Source organism: Megascapheus bottae, chromosome 5 (genome assembly GCF_031878675.1).
Source record: "Megascapheus bottae isolate mThoBot1 chromosome 5, mThoBot2.hap1, whole genome shotgun sequence".
NCBI classification, from domain to species: Eukaryota; Metazoa; Chordata; class Mammalia; order Rodentia; family Geomyidae; genus Megascapheus; species Megascapheus bottae.
Genome location: NC_143513.1, coordinates 44,612,850 through 44,636,313, shown reverse-complemented (window position 1 = coordinate 44,636,313; position 23,464 = coordinate 44,612,850). Strand labels below are relative to the sequence as shown.

General features: G+C 35.7%; 1 protein-coding gene across 7 annotated transcripts in view; it reads left to right on the top strand.

Moving 5' to 3' along the window:
- The window catches only part of Immp2l (inner mitochondrial membrane peptidase subunit 2), an 833,574-nt gene that overhangs the window by 549,460 nt on the left and 260,650 nt on the right, over window positions 1–23,464 (top strand). For all 7 annotated transcript variants that reach the window (XM_090333043.1, XM_090333044.1, XM_090333041.1 and 4 more), the window contains one exon: window positions 5,103–5,168. In XM_090333043.1, the coding sequence (XP_090189169.1) occupies window positions 5,103–5,168 (66 nt within the window). The remainder of the gene's footprint in view (window positions 1–5,102; window positions 5,169–23,464) is intronic.

Below are 23,464 nucleotides of genomic sequence, written 5' to 3'. Positions count from 1 at the left end.
TATGGACTTTTTTTCTTTTTGCTGGTCCTGGGGCTTGAACTTAGGGTCTGGGTGCTGTCTCTGAACTTTTCTGCTCAAGATGTGGACTACTTGTGCCATAACTCCACTTCCAGCATTTTTGGTGATTAATTGCACCAAAAATGGAGTCTCACAATCTACTGTGTAGGCTAGCTTTGGGCTGCAGTCTTTAGACCTTAGCCCTATGAGTAGCATTAAGGCATGAACCACTAGCAGTTGGCTTATTTGTAGCATTTAAAAAATTAAGCATGGCTTAGTGCTTGGTTATCCTGTAAGACTGTGAAAAGTAGCCTGTCTAATATAATGCATCCAAAAACATTTACTTTTATCTCATCAATGAAACATCAAAATTTGAGACTAGGACTAGAGGTATGGTTTAGTGGTAGGAAGGAAGGAAAGAAGGAAGGAGGGAAGGAGGGAGAGAGAGGGAGAAAGGAAGAGAAGGAAGGAAGGAATGAAGGAAGGAAGGAAGGAAGGAAGGAAGGAAGGAAAGAAGGAAGGAAGGAAGGAAGGAAGGAAGGAAGGAAAGAAGGAAGGAAGGAAGGAAGGAAGGAAGGAAGGAAGGAAGGAAGGAAAAAAGTCTTCCCTGGGATAGATGGAGTACAATTAGAGTTTAATAAATGATGGCACTTTGGAGAAATCAGTGTGTATATTAGACTGTGGCTAAAGATAGTTCTAATATAGAGATTATTTCTACAGTAATCCAGACCAGTCCTGAATGGCATAAATATGTCCAATGCCCAAAGAGAGATTTAAAGATTTCATAACAAGTAGAAGAGTGCCCAGACCCAGTGTGAGTGTATCACACCCAGGATGGGACAGCAGGATGAGGGTGAATAGGAAACACCTAATCAGTCCACTACAAAATTGTAGTGTCTCAGTGTTCCAATAGAGGTAAAAATTACTACTTTTGGAAACATAAAATATCCCCAAATCAGACTCCCGTGTAGCTAGGATTGCAGGTGTAATCATGAGGCTTAAGACTTCGCTGTGTTTGACTGTCAGTAAGTAAAACTAAATCTTACCAGGATAGTAAATTGTAAAGAATATTGAGCATCATCTTGCTGGTCTCAGGCTTTTAATCCTTGCTACTGAGGAGATGGAATTTAGAGGTTCAAGGCCAGCCTAAGCAAAAGTGTCCATAAGACTTCATTTTCAAATAACTATTAGAAAAGAAATAGATCTGGGAGCATGGATTAAGTGATGTGAACAGGCAAACGAGCTTGCTTATGAAGCTCTGAATTCAAATCCTGGTACCAGGAGAGAGAGCAGGGGAGGGAGGAAAAGGGAGAGGGAGAGAGAGGAAGGGGAGGAGAGAGAGAGAGAGAGGGAGAGAGAGAGAGAGAGAGAGAGAGAGAGAGAGAGAGAGAGAGAGAGAGAGAGAGAGAGAGAGAGAGAGAGGGAGGAGACTGAAACTAAGACTGAAACAGAAACTGAGAAGAGGTATAGGAAGTGAAGGAGATGGGGGAAAAGGAAGAAGGGAGGGGAGAGGAGGGGAAGGGATGGCAGGGGAGAGGAGGGAAGGGAAGGAAAGGGAAGGGAAAAGAAAAGAAGGGAAGGGAGGGGAAGGGAGGGGAGGGGAGGGAAGAGGAGGGAGAGGAGGGGAGGGGAGGGAAGGGAAGGAAAGGAAGGGGAGGGGAGGGGAGGGAAGGGGAGAGGGAAGGGAAGGAAGGGAAGGGAAGGGAAGGGAAGGGAAGGGAAGGGAAGGGAAGGGAAGGGAAGGGAAGGGAAGGGAAAAATTTGTGCTGTCTACTCTAGTCTTCTTTCCTTGCCCCTCAATCTTTCTGATGGGAAACATTTTCTGTCTTACCATATATATCCAGACTTCTTGTCCAACCTCTGGAGAAACTCAGCCTGATTAAATCATGACAACCATAAAATTACAAGTTTAAATGCAAGTTTGTGTATTTATTGGACAGCAATGCAATGTGTTCCTAAAGTATGATCGAATCCTTCACTTGTCATTCTTTACATGTGCTAAGAGATAGGCAAGTGGCCAAGAAAATTAAGACAAAAAGAAGTTTAATAACTTTTATGATATAAATTTGTAATAACTCTTTTACTTGTTCTTCTTAAATCAAAGTAATGTATTCAACAACAGCCTAATGATTAAAATATAGATATAGATTTTAAGCAGTAATGGAATTAATGTTAGTAATAGCTTTTTTCATTTTGAATTATTTGATTAGATTCTGGAGTTTAATATTGCATTAAAATTTATAGATATGTTTGAGTAATAATTCATATGACTAATTATATAGATAGCTCACTTTATGTATTCTGTTTTGCATCATGATCTTAAAATACAAGTTATTTAAAAATAAGGTACTTCTCTGGCATCTCAAAAACATCAAGAATGTTGGCAAACTTTTACCCCATATAAGATTGCTTTTTATGATTATATGATTAGTATCAATGAGACCTCAAGTTTGGGTGGAAAACTGGTATTTAGTTCTGTTTTTATTCTTGTTTTGGAATATTTCTTCCTAGGTAATATCATGTGACACACACAGTTGTCATATGCTAATTATCATAATGACCAACACAAACCAAAACAACTGAGCATAAAAGACTTTAACAGAATCTCTATCCCTTTCTGTTTTAGATTCTTCTTCATCCTTCCAGTAAAGTTGGATGCACATTTTTCTTTCTGCAATTAAAGATGAGAAGCTTTAGTGTAAATATTTTCTATTAATTCATACTTTCTGTTGATATTCCTATATCTTTATATATTCTAAAATTTTGCATGCTTTCATAGTTATCTCATTAATATTAATTCCTAGAAGTTTTAAACTGATACAATAAAAAGAATAAAAAATGTAGACAACATTATAGAAAGGCATTTACATGTCTGTACTGTTTATATATAGATGCCCACAATCCTAAACCATTGATAATGTTCTACTTTTATTAGTATTAAAACCTATTTGTCAAGATATTAGGAGTGTTTTAATATCCTATTGTTTAAATTCGCAATTCTTTGGTGACTATTGAAGCTGAATATTTGTTTTTTGCAGTGCTATTATTTATATAGAGATGGGAAAGCATTTTCTAAATGGTCTATTCATTTTCCTACATAGAGGATCTAAATGGCCTTAATGTGCCTATTCCTCTCACTTTAGTTATAGTTCATAATATTAGTATTGTTGAAATAAAATGTTTACTTAATTCAATGAAAAAGAGAGAACATTCAAAACTGATCAAATTTCCCTTTAAAATAATGAATATCAAGAAACAAGCTTGTGGAAAAAACTTTGAAACTCACTGTTACAGTAGATATAACTGTATATTATAAAAATAATATTGTAGAACATAAATCTATATTGTGCAATATAAATCTTACTGAGACTGTATATTTTCCTGAATATAGGAAATTTTCAATATTTTAAGTCTTTTACATTTTTGTGCATTCACATGCTTTAAGAAAAGCAGTACAAGGTTTTGCTCTATTTATGACACTAAATGAAAGGACCTGTAGGGTATAGAAACAAAAGCCACATAAAGAATGATTGTTGTCCTTAATGTACTTATGTTATCTCTCATCTCCTTTGCTGTCCCTTGGTTATTTCATATTGTTACAGTATCCCACTTTGTTACCTGATATATCAGATATATTTGGTTATTTGAAATTGGATAGGGAAGGGGGGAAAACAAGATGAGGGGTGGGGGGGTGGGGGAGGGAAATGGGGATCAAGACATGTGAAAGGGTATCAATGTATGTGAATTAATGCACCTCCTATCTGGCAAATATCATGTAACTCTTCTATTAATTACAATAAAAATATGAAAAAAAAGAAAAGCAGGGCCAGGAGTTTGGCCTAGTGGTTTAAGTGCTTGCCTAGCATGCACGAAGACCCGGGTTTGATTCCTTGGTACCACGTACATAGAAAAAAGCCGGAAGTGGTGCTGAGGCTCAAGTGGTAGAGCTCTAGCCTTGAGAAAGTCCAAAGACAGTGCTCACGCCCTGAGCTCAAGCCCAGGGCTGGCAAAAAAAAAAAAAAGAAAAAAAAGAAAAGCAGTACAATCTAAAATGTGACAAATTTAAAATATTGTTTATCTATGACTTTTAACTACATATATATTAAATTACTATTTATGTGATTGATATGTGAGCTGGTGTTTGCTTTGGTTGGGTTTGTTAAGGCCAGAGATTTAAAATGTGACTGACAGGAAATTGGCAATATTAAGATAGTTATCATATATGTCTGCATAACAAAGTATCTCAGTTGCTAGCACCTTACAATGAGCTTTGCCCTCACAGCATTGCTGAGGAAGCAGCTTCCTGGTGTGTTGCAGTTCTAGCTCTGTCATGAGGTTGCTCTTGTACTGTTGACTAGGCCTGCAATCTATGAACTTTACTGAGGCTGGTATGACCCTGTTTCCTAATCTTGGGAATTTCTTCCTCAGAGCTATTCAGGACAGAGTGACCCATCCAGAAGATGAACTTGTTGGAAAAGAGGAGGGGGGTGCAGGGAGGAGATATTGAAGATAAAGGAAAGGAAAAGGAAAGGCCCCAAATGGATTCAAAAATCTGTTTAACAGACTCATCTCAAAAGAGAAATACCATCACATTCCTATATCCCCTTGATCTTGCAGATCAATCCTATTTCAGTGTGGGAGATAAACACATGGGTTTGGAGTAGATAGTGGTTCTTCCAGTAAAAATTTATTATCAAGTGGATTAAAATAAGCCATCTTTTTAAACTATATCAAACCTGTTAAATTCTTTGAACTGTCAGTAATGCTGTTTTCTGTATAATTTAAATCAAACAATTATGATAATTTTAAAGGATATAAACTTAATAATGTCAATTCTTAAAAGTTTTTGCTCTTATTTGTCGCTCTATATGTTTTGCTTAGGTCACCTTTTTCTAAAGGTTCTTTTCCTGCACAGATTTCAAAAGAAAATTATCTCCATAGATACTTAATGTCACTTGGTACCTAAATAGGGTTGATTTCATGTTTCACATATAGAGAATTCAGTAAAGACTTTAATATAATCTACTTTGTTACAGCATTTCTTTTTTATTTCCTTAAAACAACAAGAACATACCTTATTTCATAACCTTACTTTCTCATTCTAGGTCTCCTAAAAACCCAGAACAGAAAATCATTAAGAGAGTGATTGCTCTTGAAGGAGATATTATAAGGTAAGCATACAAACTGTTCTTTGCTTCATTTTAAATATATACTTTGAAAATATCTATATGGAGGGATAAAGAATAAACAAATGCAGTAGTGGTGCTCTCTCTAGGGAAAAGAACCACACAGCTTGAGGGCAGAGATGGGAGAGACAACTGGATCAAGCAAAGGAAATGATAATTGTCCTAGAGGAAATGCACTCTTTGCCTAGCTTATATAATTGTAACTCCCCTGGTTTTTAAATTGTTTTAATTTTTTATCATCTTTAAATAAAATAATTAAAAAATTAAAAATAGAAAATCTATATTTTAAATTTAGTTTTAAATTGTGTTATCTGGGAAGTACATCTCCAATGAAGGAAATGTACCTATATGAATAGGCACATCCTTACTCAGAGCATCAGTAGCCATTGCAAGTGGTAAGGCAAAGACAAACTTACTAATTGTAATCATTGTAAACTTATTCATAAACTATAAAGTGTAAGAAAAGGGAGTACTATTAAACTAACCTTACCACATGCTCTCTGCCCATATCTGGTTAAATCACTATTGTTCAGATACTAACATTGGCAGGACCCATTTAAGATTATGGTATCAAATTCAGGATCTGGGTATTAGTATCTCATGTCTGTCATCCTAGCTACTCAGTAGGCTGAGATTTGAGAAGCACCGTTCAAAGCCAGCTCCAACAGAAAACGTTCCTGAGGCTTTGAGCTCAGGAACAGTGTGCATACCCTAAATTCAAGCCCTAGAACTGGCATGCACATTAAAGAAAGAAAGAAAACAAAAAAGAAAGAAAGAGAAAAAGAAAGGAATGAGAAAGAAATCAAAGAGAAAAAAAATTCAAAAACTAATTTGGAAGAAAATACAGAAAACAAGATAATAGAAATATATAACTTACTTCTATTGAATATATGACTACAGACACTAAGGCAGCATGTTTAACTAAGTGCATTGTAGTAGCGTACATTAATAGCATAAATGTGTTTGAGTTTTATAATTACATAGATGCGAACTTTGAACAAATTTATCCCATTATATTCTCTTATCCTTCCCTTCTGCCTTCTAAAATAGTATGTGGTGGGCTTCATTACACTACCTTCATGTATAATATAATAATATAATATGTTATATAAAATTATATTACACTATATATAATTGAGGTTTTCTCATTTTCATACCCTTTCCTTTTAAAAATATTTTCAGATTGTCTCTCTGTATTATTTCATATTTTATCACCAATGTACATCTGTTCTAGGTTTTTCACACAATTTACAATACTTCTATTAATTTATAATTTAAAATACTGTGAATATTTTTAATGAGCACATTCTAGAATTGATTGAAATAGAATCTTATTGTGATTTTTATTTGCCTTTTTCTGAAACCTAATGCTATTGTGAATACTTCCATGTGCTTTTTTAGCATTCTTTAATGGTAGTTTATTTTAAATTATTTTCTTAATTTATAGGGTTGTTTATATTTTGATATCTAAGAGGGCATTTTCTCTAGTTCCTTTAGTGCAGAAGCATTTGTGTATAAAACTGTGACATTAGTCAGTAATGTGTGTGTGTAAGTGTGGGTGTATGTGTATTCGTCTAAAATAGTTAATTTCCATATCCTGTGGAAAACATATTTTAAACTGGAAGGACCCAATACCTTTTTAATTTTTAAAGAAACCTTCCAGTGTATTGATTTCTATGGCAAAATAAGAAGAGTGCAGATCTAGAAAACCATTGGCCCCCCATGTAAAAATACCCCAAATACACAGCACTTAGAAAACGGTGTGGCTATGATGCGCATTCCACTAGAGAATGAATCATCCACCCTTGAAAACAGTGCATTAAGTGAGAGAAGCAAGTCATAAAAGTATACATGCCGTGTGATTCAGTTTAAATGAAAAGTCAAGAATGGGCAAATTTATAGAAACAGAAATAAATTGGTGTTTCACAGATGCACTGAAGATGGCAAATGGGAGGATACAGGGTTTCTTTTTTGTTACTCTTTGGTAGTTCATTTATTTTTCTTCAAGGGATATAAAAAATGTTCTAAAATTAAGCTGGGCTTTGATGTTTCAAGCCTATAATCCTAGCTACCCTGGAGACTGAGATCCATAGATCTGGGTTTGAAGCCAGCCCAGTTAGGAATGTCCATGAAACTCTTATTGCCAATAAATTACTCAGAAAAAGCTGGATGTGACACTGTGGCTCAAGAGATAGAGTGCTAGACTTCAGCTCAGGGACAGCACCCATGCTGCGTTTAAGGCCCTGGGACCAGTAAAATAATAATAATCATTTTCTAAAATTAGATTGTAGTGATAGTTACATCATTGACTATGCCAAAAACACTACATATAAGTGAATAAATTGTGTTTTATGTGCATTACACATCAAAAAAGCAATTCTTAAAAGTAAAAGAATTAATCACAAAGCAAAAAGCAAACAAGCCATATCTTTGTATTCTAGTGAATTAGGGATGTCATGGGATCAGTAACAATTCAAAGAGAACATGGCTTTGAATTACTGATCCCTTGCTGAACAGTCAACAATATTAGATTGCAAATCACTGTCAAACACAAAAACCTTTGTGCGAGAAGTTATCCAATAGACCCCTGTGAGAAAAAAGTTTAGGCTGTTGGTATATGTATACATTGAGTTTACACAGTAGATCAAGAGCTCTAAGTTTTGTTAATGGCACAGGGTTAGGGGTTGAGATAAGCAGACTTAGGAATGGAATAATTTATACCCTCTTTGTCCACTTTAAATCCTAGTTCTCCCAATTTCCACCTCTCTAATAACTGGAATTACCAGTTGAGCTATTGCTCCTGGCTCTAGCAATATATCAAGGTTAAATTACATAATTAAGGGTAGAGAACAAGCATAATCATTTTAGGCTTGTTGTTAGTATTACCCAGTCTTCTTTTAATGTTGTGTTAAACTGTGTCAGTTTATGAAAAACAGAGAGGTAGGTAATGAATACAATTTAAAATACACTTATTTAAAAATGTTATTATCCTTGTACAAAGAGGTTTTAGCCAACATTTGAAAAATAACTGGGCAAGTAAGCAAAGTAATAAAGCCAAGGTTCAGCAATCCTCACTGGAAAGCATTAATGGTAGTACTAGTACTTAAGAGTTTGTCATTTCTGCTCTTGCTTCCGCCTATCCTCCTGTGTTTTAGTTGGCTTACACTTCATTGTCCCCCTAGACTACCTTGGCTATATCTATTATGTTGATCTGAAGAAACTGTCAGTGAATCCATTTGAGGTCCAGAGCCAGGATGGACCACTGTCGAATAGTGGTTGGACCACAGTTCAGCTAATTGGTCAACTGCCTTTTGGGTCACTGTCCTCCCCTGATGCAGTCACCTGAAGTGAGACATACCAGTCACATGGCACTCTTGGTAGTTTAAAGGGACCGTGTAAGATGCTTATAGGCATGACTGGAACTGTGAGACGTCCCAGAACTGGGCATTGCAATTAACAGTCACTTTGCTCAACCCTTCCTTCTGAAACCTCAGTTTAATAAAACTGTAATCTCTTATCCTTACTAGTTGTTTCGCAGTAATCTCTAAGGATCATAAACTTTTTAGGTGTTTATTTTTTTAATTACAGAAGTAACAGAATATTGAATTCAACTGTAATAAACAACCTTGAACATGATGTTGTTTTATTCTGTAAACTAAATACCTAAAATTAGACCTAATATTGGACTTATTTGTAAAGGCAGACCTTTGTGCTATTTTCAGTCCTAATTTTGCTCCCAGATTTCCCTCCCAGCAAGCTTTATTTTTTGGTCTTGTTTTACATTTAGCCACATCGATACTATTTGCAATACCTTTCTCAGAGGAAATTGATATAAAGGTCATGTGCAATGGGACTTTAGATCCAAGATGCAATATAAGTTTTAGAATTGCTTTTAGATAATCAGTTCCTGATGATCTTAGAGCACTTCATTTAAAGGGAATTGGCTCGGATAATGGAGAGACATAAATAAGTAAGCAAGACACAGGTTCTACTTTCCTGGGGCTTACACTCTAGTTAGAAAATCTACATATCTAAATCAATTATCTAAGAATGAGTCATTTTCATAATATTGACCTAAATACCTATGCTATAACACTAACAGTAAAAAGCTAATTAAAGTAATATTAAGACTTGCTCATTAACCCCACAAAAATATCTCTCATAGTGATTTGCTTTTTCTTATTAGCTTACTATGACTCACACAGAAACACTGTTTTAGAAAGAAAAAGCAAGTAAAACATCACAATGTGAGTGAACCACAATGGAAATGTCTATGCCATCAACCTTATTTGTTAGGACACCTGTATTCCTACTGGTCAAAAATGTGGCTTGGCATTACTTTTATTCTTACTTACACTGTACAAACTTTTGGGATCTGGTGCTTTGTAAACAAAGTCTTCATAGTCTTCTATATAATTTATCACCTAAACCAGGACGCTTTGGAGAGTAAGAGGAGATCATGTTAATTATTACATTGGGATAATCAACACAAATTGGAACTGCCAAGACAAACCACAACAAATGATGTTCCCATCAGTGAAATACAATCTACTTCAAAATTCACTTAATTTGATTTTGTGATGCTTGAGGCCTCCCTTGTTCAAACAAATTCCAAAATATACTCCCGGGAATCAGAATAACTTCAGAATAACTTCTTCCTGGACCAGGGCTGGGGAGCATCAATGAATGATATTGCTGAGAAGCATGTCCTGTTCCTAGCACAGTCATTTCCTGCTAGACAGGTGCAAGGCTTTCTGTAACTCATGTATTGATATTGCAGAATAATTCGGGGTAGGGTATTTTGAGAATTCTCTCCCAGCAAAATATTTCAAGTGACAGTTTTTTTTCCTCAGGTTGAAGGGCTATACGGTAAAATGTCAAAACACTGTAATTTATTAAAAATAACTTCCTGGAGTTAGCAAAATAAAATCCATTGAATCTCTAGAAATTAAACATTAAAAAGCTGCTGATTTTAAATGGTCTATTGAAGATGCAGAAATCAATGTTAGCCTATCACAGATAATTGAATCATATTATATTCCAGCAAGTGATTAAGCTGCTTAAGAAGATAAACAGAAGTAAATTGAATTTTTTTCTAGCAAAACTACAAATGATGCTTGTTTAATAACTTCTTCTTTAAGGATAGTGCAGTAGCTCTATACAATAGGAATCTAATGTGTCTATCTGGCTCTTTTTGAAGACCATGCCTTGATTTATGACATTTTTTAGTAGATTAAGAATTAAGGATGCTTCTTTATTGAAAAGAATAATATATAAGACAAAACTTATATTCAGGACTTGGATAAAGATTTGTGAGCAAAATGTTTTGGAACATAACAGCTGGTAGTTTTATTTTGCTAATTCTCAAATGGGTGCAGGATCAGTAGTTCCTTCTGAACACAAGTTTTATCCACTAGTCCCCAGTTGTTAGTTATTTGAACAGGCTTTGAGAAATCTCTAAATCCCTGTAGCATAGTTTATTTTGAACAAAGAATTATTCCTTAGTCAAAAAGGGAGTATGCATCCTTGTTTAATACTTAAGGTTGACAATGCTTTTTTTAAAATAGGTACGAATTTGCTAAAGAATTATAATTCTAACTTACTAGAGAATTATAAATTGGTCAACAATCTTTGCCTTAATGGAAATACTTCTTCATTTGATGTAATTGTAGGAGATTATTTACCTTCTTTTTCATTGAATAAAACTGAATTAATGATTAAAAACTGCATATTGGAGCAATGGACATTTCTAGTCATCACAGAAGTTAACAATAACTTTACATGTACAACTGTTGGTCTTGATTTTACCTACAGATTAATGAGTGTAATAACTGTCACTTCTCCAAGTATTTGTGTGAATGCTTATTTCAAATTATTTAGGCAATCAATTAGCAGCATCAGATGTTTGTGGAGGTACTATAGCAAACATACTATGGGGCCCTTTGTTCTAGGACTGTGTGTCCTTAACCTTGAATGGCCACATGTTTGATTGAAACATTCCCTGTAACCTGTCAGTGGTTTCTCTACATGCTTTCATTTTCACCTGGTGTCTAAATATCTCTTGAACGAAGTTCTTCTCTAGAGATTTAAACCCCTCATTCTAATTTATTCAGACTGCTGTGGAGACAATAGGGACAGACTGTCACTGCCCTGATTCAGATCCTAACTTTGCCACTTACTAGATCACCTTTCCAAGTTCCTTAAATCTATGAGCCTGATTTTCCTCATTTGTCTACTCCGTAAAGTTTTCCTGGAGGTTAGATGAAGTAATGATTATAATTCAGTTAGCATAGGGCCAGAAAATAGTTTGTGTTTAGTTTATATGTGATGGTTGTGTAGTAGTTGTGACTGGTTATTGAGACTGTTTTGCTGAGTCCCAGGGTCATGAATATTAAAAACCATGCATCCTCCCCACTCTTTTCATGAGAAGACCACAAAACCAAACATAGAGAGAGAGTGAATGAGAGAGAGAGAGAGAGAGACAGAGAGAGAGACAGAGAGAGAGACAAAGAGAGACAGAGAAGAGAGAGAGAGAGAGAGAGAGAGAGAGAGAGAGAGAGAGAGAGAGAGAGAGAGAGAGAGAGAGAGAGAGAGAGTTAAGCAAGATAATTGCTATCTCAGATATGTACTTAAAGCTCCCTGGGAGTTTAGAAGAGGAGCATCTGGTAAGCCTGAGTTGCTGGGGCAATGTTAATAGAGATTTGAGATGAGGAAAGATCGCATCCCCCTTCTTTATCGCAAAAGTAATGAACGTTTAATAGGAAAAAGAAAAAAAAACAATAAAAGAATGCTAGAAAAAAAAAGAATGCTAGACTGCATGAGGTAACAGGAAAGTTCCTCTTTTATCCCTAATCATGTCCCTAGACATATGTTTGGTATGTATCCTTCTAATATATGTCTGATAGCAAGAAATTGAAAAGATTAGAAAATACTTATTTTATAGTAGTTTGAGGATTCCAAAAACATACTTTAGGTGTATCTTAAAGGACTTATGGTTTGTTATATGTATATTAGTATACTAATATTGTACTTATACTAATAAATTACTATATAATCTATATTACTATAGATATTATATAGTATAGAAATTATAGAGTAATATACATATACTATATGCTAATATAACATACATAATAATATATACAAATATGTATACTGTATAGACTGATATATAATATATATACTATAAATGCTATATACACATGCACACTAGGCAGACATTTGAGAACAACAAATTCTGGAATTATTTGTGAAATCTGACAATACTCCTAGGAATAACATTCACAAAAATACATAATGTAGAAAAATTAAAGAAGGGCTGGGAATTTGGCCTAGTGGTAGAGTGCTTGCTTAGCATGCACAAAGACCTGGATTCGATTCCTTGTTACCACATACATAGAAAAGCTGGAAGTGGTGCTGTCACTCATGTGGGTAGAGTACTAGCCTTGAGGAAAGCCTGAGGACAGTGCCCAGGCCCAGTTCAGTCCCCAGGGCTGGCAAAATAAGTAAAAAAAAAGTTAAAAAAAGAAAAATTAAAGGAAAGAAAATGGAACATTAAATAATACCTTCAGAAACATTCAACTCGCTAGGTATAAAAGGTAACAAGATGAGGACCGTGGACTCTCTAGATCCAAAGGACTGAAATACTTCCAATGGCAGTCTCTGAAACAGGACACCTGTGGTGAGATGATTTTTCTCATTCCCATTCACATCTCCTCTCTCAGTTTCTGACTTTTGATACCTTTCACTGAGCTTTCACCTCTTTTGGCTAGTTTGCAGGCTTGGCTTCTCAGTCCTTCCATGAGCTTTGCCCCTTCTCCAGGGTGGCTGTCTGATGTGAAAGGCTGCTTTGCAGTTGGATGTGTCTTGCCAGAAACCCATGGAATGAGCTGGACTAATGAGTGTGTCAGGCTATGAGCCTCATAGTGTACCTATCAGAAGTTGTTAACTTCAAGCAAAATAGAAATGCTGCATTTGACATAAAGAAATACCAAGTTTTCGCACTCTCCTAAATTGAGCTACATATTGATTTTTATTTTTTCCTATAGTTAGTCTGACAAATATTCTGAAAAAAATATGAAGGTGTAATTATCGTAGTAGGAAGCTCAAAAGATTTTTTTTCAAAATTACCCTTTTTAAAACAAAGCTTAAGAAGACTATTTCAAACTGAGTAATTTCTTAGTAATTAAGACACAGCACTGGTAGTCTTGTTCAATTTCAGTTGACCTTGTTAAATTCAACATTGATCACTCTAGCTTTTTAACTGCTGGAAGGAAGAATTTAACACAAGGAAAAGACATGCTTATGATATCAGTCTAATTAATTACGCCATTTTATAAAACATTAAAAAAATTTTAAGCTTTTTTATTTTAATTTTTTATTGAAAAGTGTTATACAGAAGGGTCAAAGTTATATAAGTAAGTACATCTCTTGTCAAACACAGTTCACCCTCTCTCATTTTTCTCTCCAGCTTCCATAGAAAATATTTTAGATGTCTAAAGATAAGAAAGACAGCAAAAAAATGTAAATGTGTGAAATGATTAGATATTTACTTTCAGCTCTGCTCCATGCAGTTTTTGGCTTACATGTGTTTGACTTTTTTTTCTTTTTTTTTTATTATTATTTTTTGTTGTTGTTGATGGTGGTAATAGTGGGACTTGAACTCAGGGCCTGGGAGCTGAGCTCTTGAACTCAGTGCTCAAGGCTAGCACTGTTCCACTCGACTACAGCTACTCAGGAGGCTGAGATCTGAGGATCATGGTTCAAAGCTTACCCAGGCATGAAAGTCAGTGAGAATCTTATCTCCAGTTAATCACCAGAAAATAAGAAATGTCACTGTGGCTCAAGTGGTAGAGGCACTAGCCTTGAGCTGAAGAGCTCAGAAACAGCACTCAGGCCCAGAGTTCAAGCCCCATGACTGACCAAAAATCAAATTCTTTGTGCCAGTGCTAGGACTTGAATTCAGGGCCTAGGTAACATTCCTAAACCTTCTTTGCTCAAGGATAGTGCAGTACCACTTGATCCACAGCTCCATTTGTGGCTTTGGTGGTTAATTGGAGATAAAGAGTCTCATGGACTTTACGTCCTTGGCTGGCTTCAAATGACAACCCTCAGATCTCAGCTCCCTGAGTAGCCAGGATTACAGGTGTGAACCACCAGCACTGTGCTCTAATTTGTTCTTATCTCTATTTTCAGAGTAATATTGAAGACAAATAAGGTTTTTCAAAAATGCTCAAATACCTTGTTAATTTTAAACACAGAATATTTTGGTTTTCTTTTTTCATTAATTAGTTTCGTGTTTTGCTTCTCCAGAGCTTTAGTAGACTGCTTTGCCCATTTTAAATGAGCCAGTATTTTGTTATTATTGATAATTTGATAGTGCTGCTATGTTAATACAGAGCTCCATGCCAGGCATGGTGGCTTACACCTGTAATCTTAGGTACTCAAGAGGCTGAAATCTGAGGATCATGGTTCAAAGTCAGCCCAGGCACTAAATACCATGAGATTCTTATCTCCAATTAACCAGTAAAAACTGGCAGCGGTGCTGTGGCTCAAGGGATAGGTGGTAACTACCTGAAGAACTCAGGGACAGTGCCTAGGCCCAGAATCCAAGCTCCACACTGACCAAAAAATACATAGCTCTGTATATTATGAATATTAAAGAGCAAAGTGACAAAATCATTTTTTAATTTTAATTTTTTTAAACTTTTAATTTTTTAAAACTTTTTAAAAACTTTGTCATGTTGGCACTAATTTATATGAGACCTTCCCCCTTAACAGGTTGTTAAATGGGTTACATAGTATTTTTGGACTATGAGTCATGTCTGATCTCTACAAATTGTTTGTCTTTCATATCTGTGTTTTATACTCATTTATTAATGAATCAATTTCCTTCTTAGCAAGCAGTTCTTGGCAACTACCATATTTCTCTGCTGCTGTGAGTTTGACTAGTTTAGATATTTCATTTAAGTGGATTCTTGCAGCGTTCCTCCTCTGTCCATGCTATTGTATATGACAGGAGTCTCCGCCTTCATAATTATGCATGATCTCTCAGTAGATATATTCCTCACATATTCTTTATGTGTTCATCTGTTGATGGATATTTAGGTTGACACCACATTTTGGCTGTTGTGAAAAATAATTGCAGTCAATGTAATAAGGTTAATGGCTTTGAGATTCTAATTTTGATTCTTTTGGATAAATATTAAAGTCTTCTTACTCAATCGTGGTAAACAGTAGTCCTTGCTATGTGTGGTTTTGTTTTCTGTAGTTTCAGTTGATATTGTCAACTAGAATGTGAAAATGTTAAATAAGAAATTCTGGAATGGACAAGTTTTAAATTTTGCATTGCTGAATATTCTAATGCAATCTCATGATGCTCCTCTCTTTCCTGTCTAGGACATTTTCCATTTGTCAGTGCCCATAGCTTGTCCTTTTGTAGCCATGTTGATGATCAGATCAACTGTCTCAGTCTTGGAATGATAGTGCTTCGGTCACCCTGGTTTTAATTAAAAATGGTACCAAAGTACAGGAACATGAATGCTAGAACTTCTAATATGTCAGAGAGAAACCACAATGTGGCTTTTGTTTGTGGAATGAATAAAATACATTTTTTGAAAGAGATTAAACATCAACATTGATTTTTTATTATAGTATAATTGTGTTTTATGAGTACTGTTGATATCTAAATATGGCTAATTTATAAATTAAACTTTAACATAAGCTCGCATATATACGAAATAACATAATGTTTGATGCTCTTCTTGTTTCACACATCTCTGAGGGAGATTGGAACATACTCCTGATGAATACAGGGACTCCTGTGGTTATTTTATTCTACTTTTAGTTAATTCTATACTGGTCTCATAGCAGCTGCATCATCTTGCAATCCGACAATGCATGTTAAATAGCCATCATATTTCCTGATTTCAAAATATTCTACAATCCACAGCAATTAAACCACTATTGTACCAACATAAGGAAAGATATAATGACCAGTGAAATAGAAGAGAGTAAATCAGTTGACTCATCAATATTCGTTAAATGGTAATAGGAATATTAGGATTTGAACTCAGGGCATGAACCAATTCAGCCATGCAGTTTTTACTTAAGCTCTGTTTTGGATAAGTTCTTGCATTTTTGTCTGAGCTGGTTTGGATTAGTTTTTATTTTTGCTTCCCGTATAGCTGGATGGCCACATCTACTGTCATATCTAGTTCATTGGTGGAGATAGTATCTTGTTAACATTTTGCCTGGCCTTGAACCATGATTTGCTCAATCCCCACTGGGATGCATTACCACATCCAACCCAGTTGATCATTCTTTAATCAGTGTGCTAAGAAAAATTGAAGGAGAAAAGACAGTCCCATCAGTGAATGAAACTTAAGAGAACTGAATATGCACATGCAGAAAAGTGAAATAAGATATTTTATAACGCATAATATGTCACAATTTTATAAAAAATAGATAATTTATCTCACATTGATCAGCCCACCTAATCAGCCCTGAGCCTGTGCCTGGCATGGGAAGAATTTAGGAAAAAATGCAAAGGTAGTAAAATTGATAGGAAAGTTTATCAGGTAAGAAATACGACAGAGAATCAGATTATTTGGCATAGGCATGCCGCATGAAGACGGCACTCTAGTTCATCTTTAGCTATCTTCAGGCTACTGTCCGGAGCATCAAGTTTACACAGAGGAACAATAGGGAAAGAAGACAAAGTATGGCTGGCTTAAGAGTTTTTAGTTACAAGTATGGCTTGGTTGGTCATTCTCTTAGTTCTGGTTCTGTTGGGTTGTGGTGAGGTTATTGTAACACTCATCACTGAGGTGAACAATCTCATTCCTATGAGATGATTTCTCCTGCTCTCAAATGCAGCTCATTACTTGTAGTGATACTCATTTGGGGGTGACCTGTCCACAAGGCTCTGCTGTTCTTTAGGGGTGGCTTTAGTCCTTTGTCATGAACATGGTCTGGGTCTGTTCTGTTTTCCTAGACTCAAGGGTGATTGTCTAGTGACTTAGCACGAATGGAGGCACAGATGCATATGAGATCATTTTTTTCCCCTGATTTTTGTTAATTCATGACAACAAGAATAGTTTAAGAACTGTACAAATAACACTTTGCTGATATCGCTACACTGAGAACACCATCATTTACCTTTGGATTTTGAGTATTTATTGAGAGTGCCTGTGAGAAAGACCTACCTGTAGGTACAGTCCACAGAGTTGAGGTCACCTGGAAGTTGGGAAGTCTTAATTGTATTATTTTCTCTTAGAGACAGAGTGATCTCATCCTTCATTTTAGATTCCCTTTGTATTTTCCCATTGCTCCTTGCTAGCTATTGCCTGTTGCTGTCAATATCACACATTCATATCAACTAAGAATAGATTACAAAACTGTGTTGTTATACCTCAGTACAAACTCCAGGAATCCCACATTAGGTCTGGCAGCTTCCCTCCAAATAAAGAGACATGGTGAAAAATAAAGGAAATTTATTACATGGCAGCTATAAGAAGACAGCACTTCAGTACATCTCCTGTCATCTTCTGAGGTATACACACTGGCTTTGGGTTAAATAGGGAGACTTAGGGTCTCCAGGTCACAGTGAGGCTGGGCTGGAACGGAGCAGGAATAAGTGGCCTGGCAGGTCATCTGAATTTTGGACTGTTTCCTTTAGGATAATAGTTACCTATTCTTAAGCATTTTCACTTATTCTTCCTTTTTGTCTCTACAGAAGGGATCGGCATACTCTGTCTATAAAACACCAGATAGCAATAGCTTCAGCTTTATGGACCATTTTATCTGAAAAATCTGCTGAACTCTGATATTACAACCTAAAAGACTATGAAATGAATTTCAAATGGAACTTTTATTTACAAAAACAGGTGTTAAACCAGATGTAGGTCATGGGCTTTCGTTTGCTGGTCATTATTTACATTTCTTTCTTTGTTTCTTATTTTTTAATTTGGAAAGCAATATGAAAGAACTTTGTTAGTATAACTGGGGAGAAATGGAGAAGAGAGAGAAACAGTTCCTGCTGCTCATGCAGGAAATGAGAGTTGAAGACTCAAAATGATGGTTCTTTCCTAATTTCTGAGCTGAGAAAACATGGACTTTGTCACCTAGAAACCCCTGCCCCTTCGACAACTGGGATAAGTAAGATGAGTGATGCTTACCCCAAACTCTAATTATCTTCAACATTTTCTTTTACTATGCATTCTTTATTCGTGTTTTTAATTTTTTTTAAAATGTAAACCACATACATGGAGTGTTGAAAGTTTTATATAATTTCAAAGAGAGGACAGATGCAAATAGTCCTTTGTCTCCAATTCATGCAACTTAGCATCTTTTTAGTGTACTTCTTGATTGTAATTTTTGGGTCTGGCATTTGTAATATCTGTTTAAAATATGTAACTTTCAGTTCTCCTTATCCTGCTTCATAGAGAATAGACTCACAAAAGAGAGTGCTAAACTTCATTGCCCAAATAAATTCTTCAACAGTCTCACAATTGAGAAAACTATACTGAAACTAAACCAAAAAAAAAAAACAACTATTCTGTTTGTTGCTGCTTTTCTAAATCCAGTATCAACCATCTAAATCCAGTAGATCATTCACTCCTTGTGTTTTGTTTTAATTAATTTACTTCTCCAGCTCTTGCTTTGTTATGGAAAATACTCAAATAGTATCTATTTCATTATGAAGAATACCTACCTATATAACAGTGTCTTTGACATGAGCACATGATATTCTAAATGTTAGTTTTTGAAACTAAAGGCTATATGCTGGCTATCTTGTATGTCTGTTGACAGAAATATTCATTAAATTATTCATTAAAAAGATAATCTTTCTAGTTTTCTTCTGCAAAGTGATACTGTAGAAAATCTAAATGGTTCTTTTTGACAGATCTAATAAGATTCTGAATTGTAATTCAAATGCAAATTTAAGTCAAAGATTTTTTCTGTATTTGGAAAGTAGCAGTTGTTGATATTTTCTTTCAGAAAAGTAGATTGTGTGATGAGACTTGTGTACTTGAGGTATGGTAAGTAGCAAGTCATTAACTTTGAGCTCTGCAACTTGACACCTGAGCACCAAGGAGATTTTCTACTTTGTTTATTACATAAATAAATTCTACTGCATCATTATGTGAAACCTAATTTTAATACATAGCCTGGAGCAGGCAATGATGAATGCTGCCCATATCGCTCCATCTCTAGGTGTATTGATAACTTCCAAAGAACATTTCTGGAGTCTGGGTTTCAATTCTTCATACATCAAAAAGTAAATGGCTATTTAATCTTTTACTATAACATGAAGAGGAGCACGTAATACATACTGGAATGGAGTTTAGCAGGATGGAAAGCCAAAACTGAAAAATTTCCTACTTGAGATGAAAGTATAATAAGCACTAAGCTTTACAAAAGCATGGAATATAATAATAGAAGAGGAAGCAAACGAGCAGATTAGAATTTGGTATATGTATGAGAAAGAAAGGTGACCTCTAATGTATTTCTGTGGAGGATTATGTAAATGAAGCCCGAATTCTAAATCTACTACAACTATCATTAAAATCAAGAGAATGCTTGCTGCAGGGTGGAAATTGGAATGACTCCTAACTTTGTTCCTGAGCTCTTTTATACTCACATGATTTAAAAATAAACAAACAAACATTTAAGGCTTCTTTTATTATTAAAACATGCAACTCTTATTGCAATATAGTGGAAGCAAATTAAGGAAGGTAAGAAAATGAAACTTTCATTAACAATATGTGAAATTATGACTGTGTGTAAAGTCAATCATGAGTCTTAAAATCATTCTAATCTTGCTAATATGAAAGATTAAAAAATTTGTTTTAATTGGCTGGTAATATAGCATTATGAATCTTCTTTATCAAAGTGGCTGCTTGATATTTTAAGGGGAGCCACCATCTTACAAGAAAGCTAATTTAATTAAGGCCCATATTGTTAAAGTATTGCTTTCCTATGTGTTAGACTCATGGCTCAAGTGAGGACCAGCTAAGTAAAAATTGTTTTTCTGACATTTTAGCCAGGTGTCCTGATTTTAGTTGATTTCTTGGGTAAACTTTGAATCCCTTTCAAAGTAGCCAATCATGCAAGGTTGTGGAACCAAGTTCTGACCAATTAGAGCATATTGCAGTACTACCTTAAGGATAAAGTTTGGGTGCCCTACCCACTTCTTTGCATTTCCTTACTTGGCTTCTCAGTAGCTTGCCTTTCTAAAGAAGAAAACTGTGATGCTGAATTCCTTTCAAGTGTCTATCCGTATCAGATCCCCAAGATCCGGAGACATTTCTAACAGTAAGAATGAATATTGAGCATTTTTTAACCTTTTCTTTCTTTTTCTGAGAACTGTATTCAGACATGACTTGTTCAAAAGAACAGTACTTAATATTTTTTTGGTCAGGCTTAATAAATCTTTGTTACATTTGGATCAAATGTATTTCTAGTAATTTGCCCTTTTGCTTTCATTAAGAAGATTGTTAATGCAAGTTGGTGTTTGAAAACAAAAACTAAAGTCATTTAATCTTTGGGTAGCTTCAGATCCATGACAACTTCAGAAGTAAAAATATTTGGCCTATCTTTTGTATATTCTTCTATTGATTTTATGATTCTTAATCCATTATTGCTAATTTGCTGTGATTTGTAAATATATAGAAATAGAGGTTCTCTCTAGATTGTCACATTTTTCTCAGTATTTTAAAGTTATAAATGTTGTATTCCAGACAGGTCGGACTTGAACCCACCCCATTAAAGTCTCTAGCACTCAGTGAATTCAGCTAGTCATATTAATAACTGCTTCCCACTTTTGGGCTGGTAGAGAACAGCTGGAGGACTCAGTGGGCCTGAGTTTTTGAAAGGTAAACAGTACAAACAGGTGATCATAAGCAGACACAGGTGATTATCACAACATGACATCACATATGATGCCCTAAGTCAATAACCATGAGGACAAAACCACATGTAGGTGGTTGAGCAAGTTAAACATTTTTTATAAGAACAACGAGGCAGGTAAGCTTGACAGGTTATTACAATAAAATGTAGAAATACTTTACCATAATAGAGCATGTCTGTCTGTGCATCACATAAACAACCGAGCCACCAAGTGGAGAGTGTTCTTGACACTTTTCCAAAGTGTCATCTCTAGGCCTAAGAACTGCCCTCACTTTGGAACTTGTTACAAATGTAAATCCTAATTCTCACTCCTTCTCCACAGAATCAGAAACTCTGGAAAGATGGCCCAGCAATCTATTTGATTTTGTCATGAACTCTCCAGGTTTCTAGGTACAGTGTAGTTCCGGAACCTGTTCTGGTAGTATGTCTCTCACCAATCAACTGAACCAATAGACACTGATTCAACACATTTCAGCTTTGATCTACTTAGTATGAATTGATGGTACCTTCCCGGAGGATAGAATGAGGCATTTGAGCTTACAGATTCCTCTGTCTCCTCTCTCAATTGACTGGCACTGGCCCTCTGCTTAAGCTCCCAGTGCTATGGTTGGAATTGTTGCTGGGAAAATGAACCAGTAGCATCTTTTCTTCCCCTTTGCACCACTACCAGGCCAGATGCATTTTAGAAGCTCCTTCTCATTTTCTTTGTAATCTCTACCTCTCTGTGACTTCAGGTTTTTAGAAAAATAGAACGTGGCTTATAATATGTTTGTGGACTTCTGGACTCCCCTTGAAAGGTCTCAGATAGTTTGGAGGTGGGGATGGAGGAATCAGCCAGAACTATTTTGCACTATTAGGGACTGGGATGAGTGCTGCTTCATTCTAGGGTGCAGTAGACCCTCCAATTGGGTAGCTGCCCAATTGTGTGAGATGCATATCCAGGAGATGTGGTAGAGACTGGCTGTAGAGAGCCAAAGGAGAAAGTGGGAGGTGAGGAGAGAGTAACTCTCTGTGTCACCAAAAAGAAGAGCTTGTCATTCATTATTTTCTCCCTAGATCACTACAGTGCACTTAGCAGATTTCTTTTGCTACGTTTTCATAGGTATCATTCCTACTAAATAAAAAGCAATCTATTTAAAAATGTGACTCTCCTCCTACCTCTCATATTCTGAAGCATGGCAAATACTTCCTTTTACAACATGCCCTTTGAGTATCTACCCACCCTCATTCTTATAACTCTTTGTGGTCATTCCAGTGGGTTTGCAGTCTCTTGGCAGCTGTATACTTTCTCAAATGTCATTGCTTTAATTGGAAGCAACCTTCCTTTTGTGCTGCTTACTTTGTTTTGCTTAGGTTTCATTTGGCTAATTCCTATTCAACAGTTCCATCTCCAGAAATGTACATGCTAGATACATGTGCATGTGAGTGCAAAGAGACATGTTTAAGGCAGCTAATTTCTAAATGTGGTTAAGGACATTATGTTATAATCATAAATTAGAATATTCTGGAACATTTAAAAGATCAAGCCAAGCACAGTAACTCACCTATATTTCTACATGGAGATTTGGAAGATCATGGCTAGAGACTTGAATTTATTAAAATGCTATCTTAATAAAGTGAATGTAGTGTTTCACTTGTAATCCCAGGGGAGGTATTCTTAAGTGGCTCTTGTTCAAAGACTTACCTTGACCATGGAGGTGTTTTTTTGTTTGTTTGTTTGTTTGTTTTTGTTTTTGCAAGTCATGGGGCTTGAACTAAGGATCTGAGCACTGTTCTTAGAAAAGTATGCTAGAAGTGTGTGCAAGTTGATAGCACATGCCTAGCAAGTATAAGGACCTGTGTTTAAACCTCAATACTTCCAGTAAGTAAATAAGCTTTAAACATGAATATAGCTATATATATATAGAGAGAGAGATTTGCATATATATAATCACATGCATCTTGTGAGTAAACTACTTCTGAAATTAGTTAACATAATGTGTCAAATCCTCACGATCAAGCCGGGCATAGTTTCTCATGCCTATAACTGTAGATATTTGGGAGGCTGACATCTGAGGATCGGGATTCAAAGCCAGCCTGGGCACTAAAGGCCTAGAGACACTTATTTTCAATTAACCACTAGAAAACTGGAAGTGCGTTGTGGCTTAAGGGGTAGGGCAGTAGCCTTGAGCTGAAGAGCTCAGGGATAGTGCCTAGGCCGAGTTCAAGCCCTACAACTGACAATTAAAAAAAAGTCCTCACAATCCCTTCCTCTCCAGTCATGTTTTGAGAATGTTACTTCCACATTTTTTTTTGCAGTCTATACTAGTAAGCAGATACTAGTGAATGAGTAATTTTTCCCTTTAAAGGAAAATGGAGGCTCAGGAATG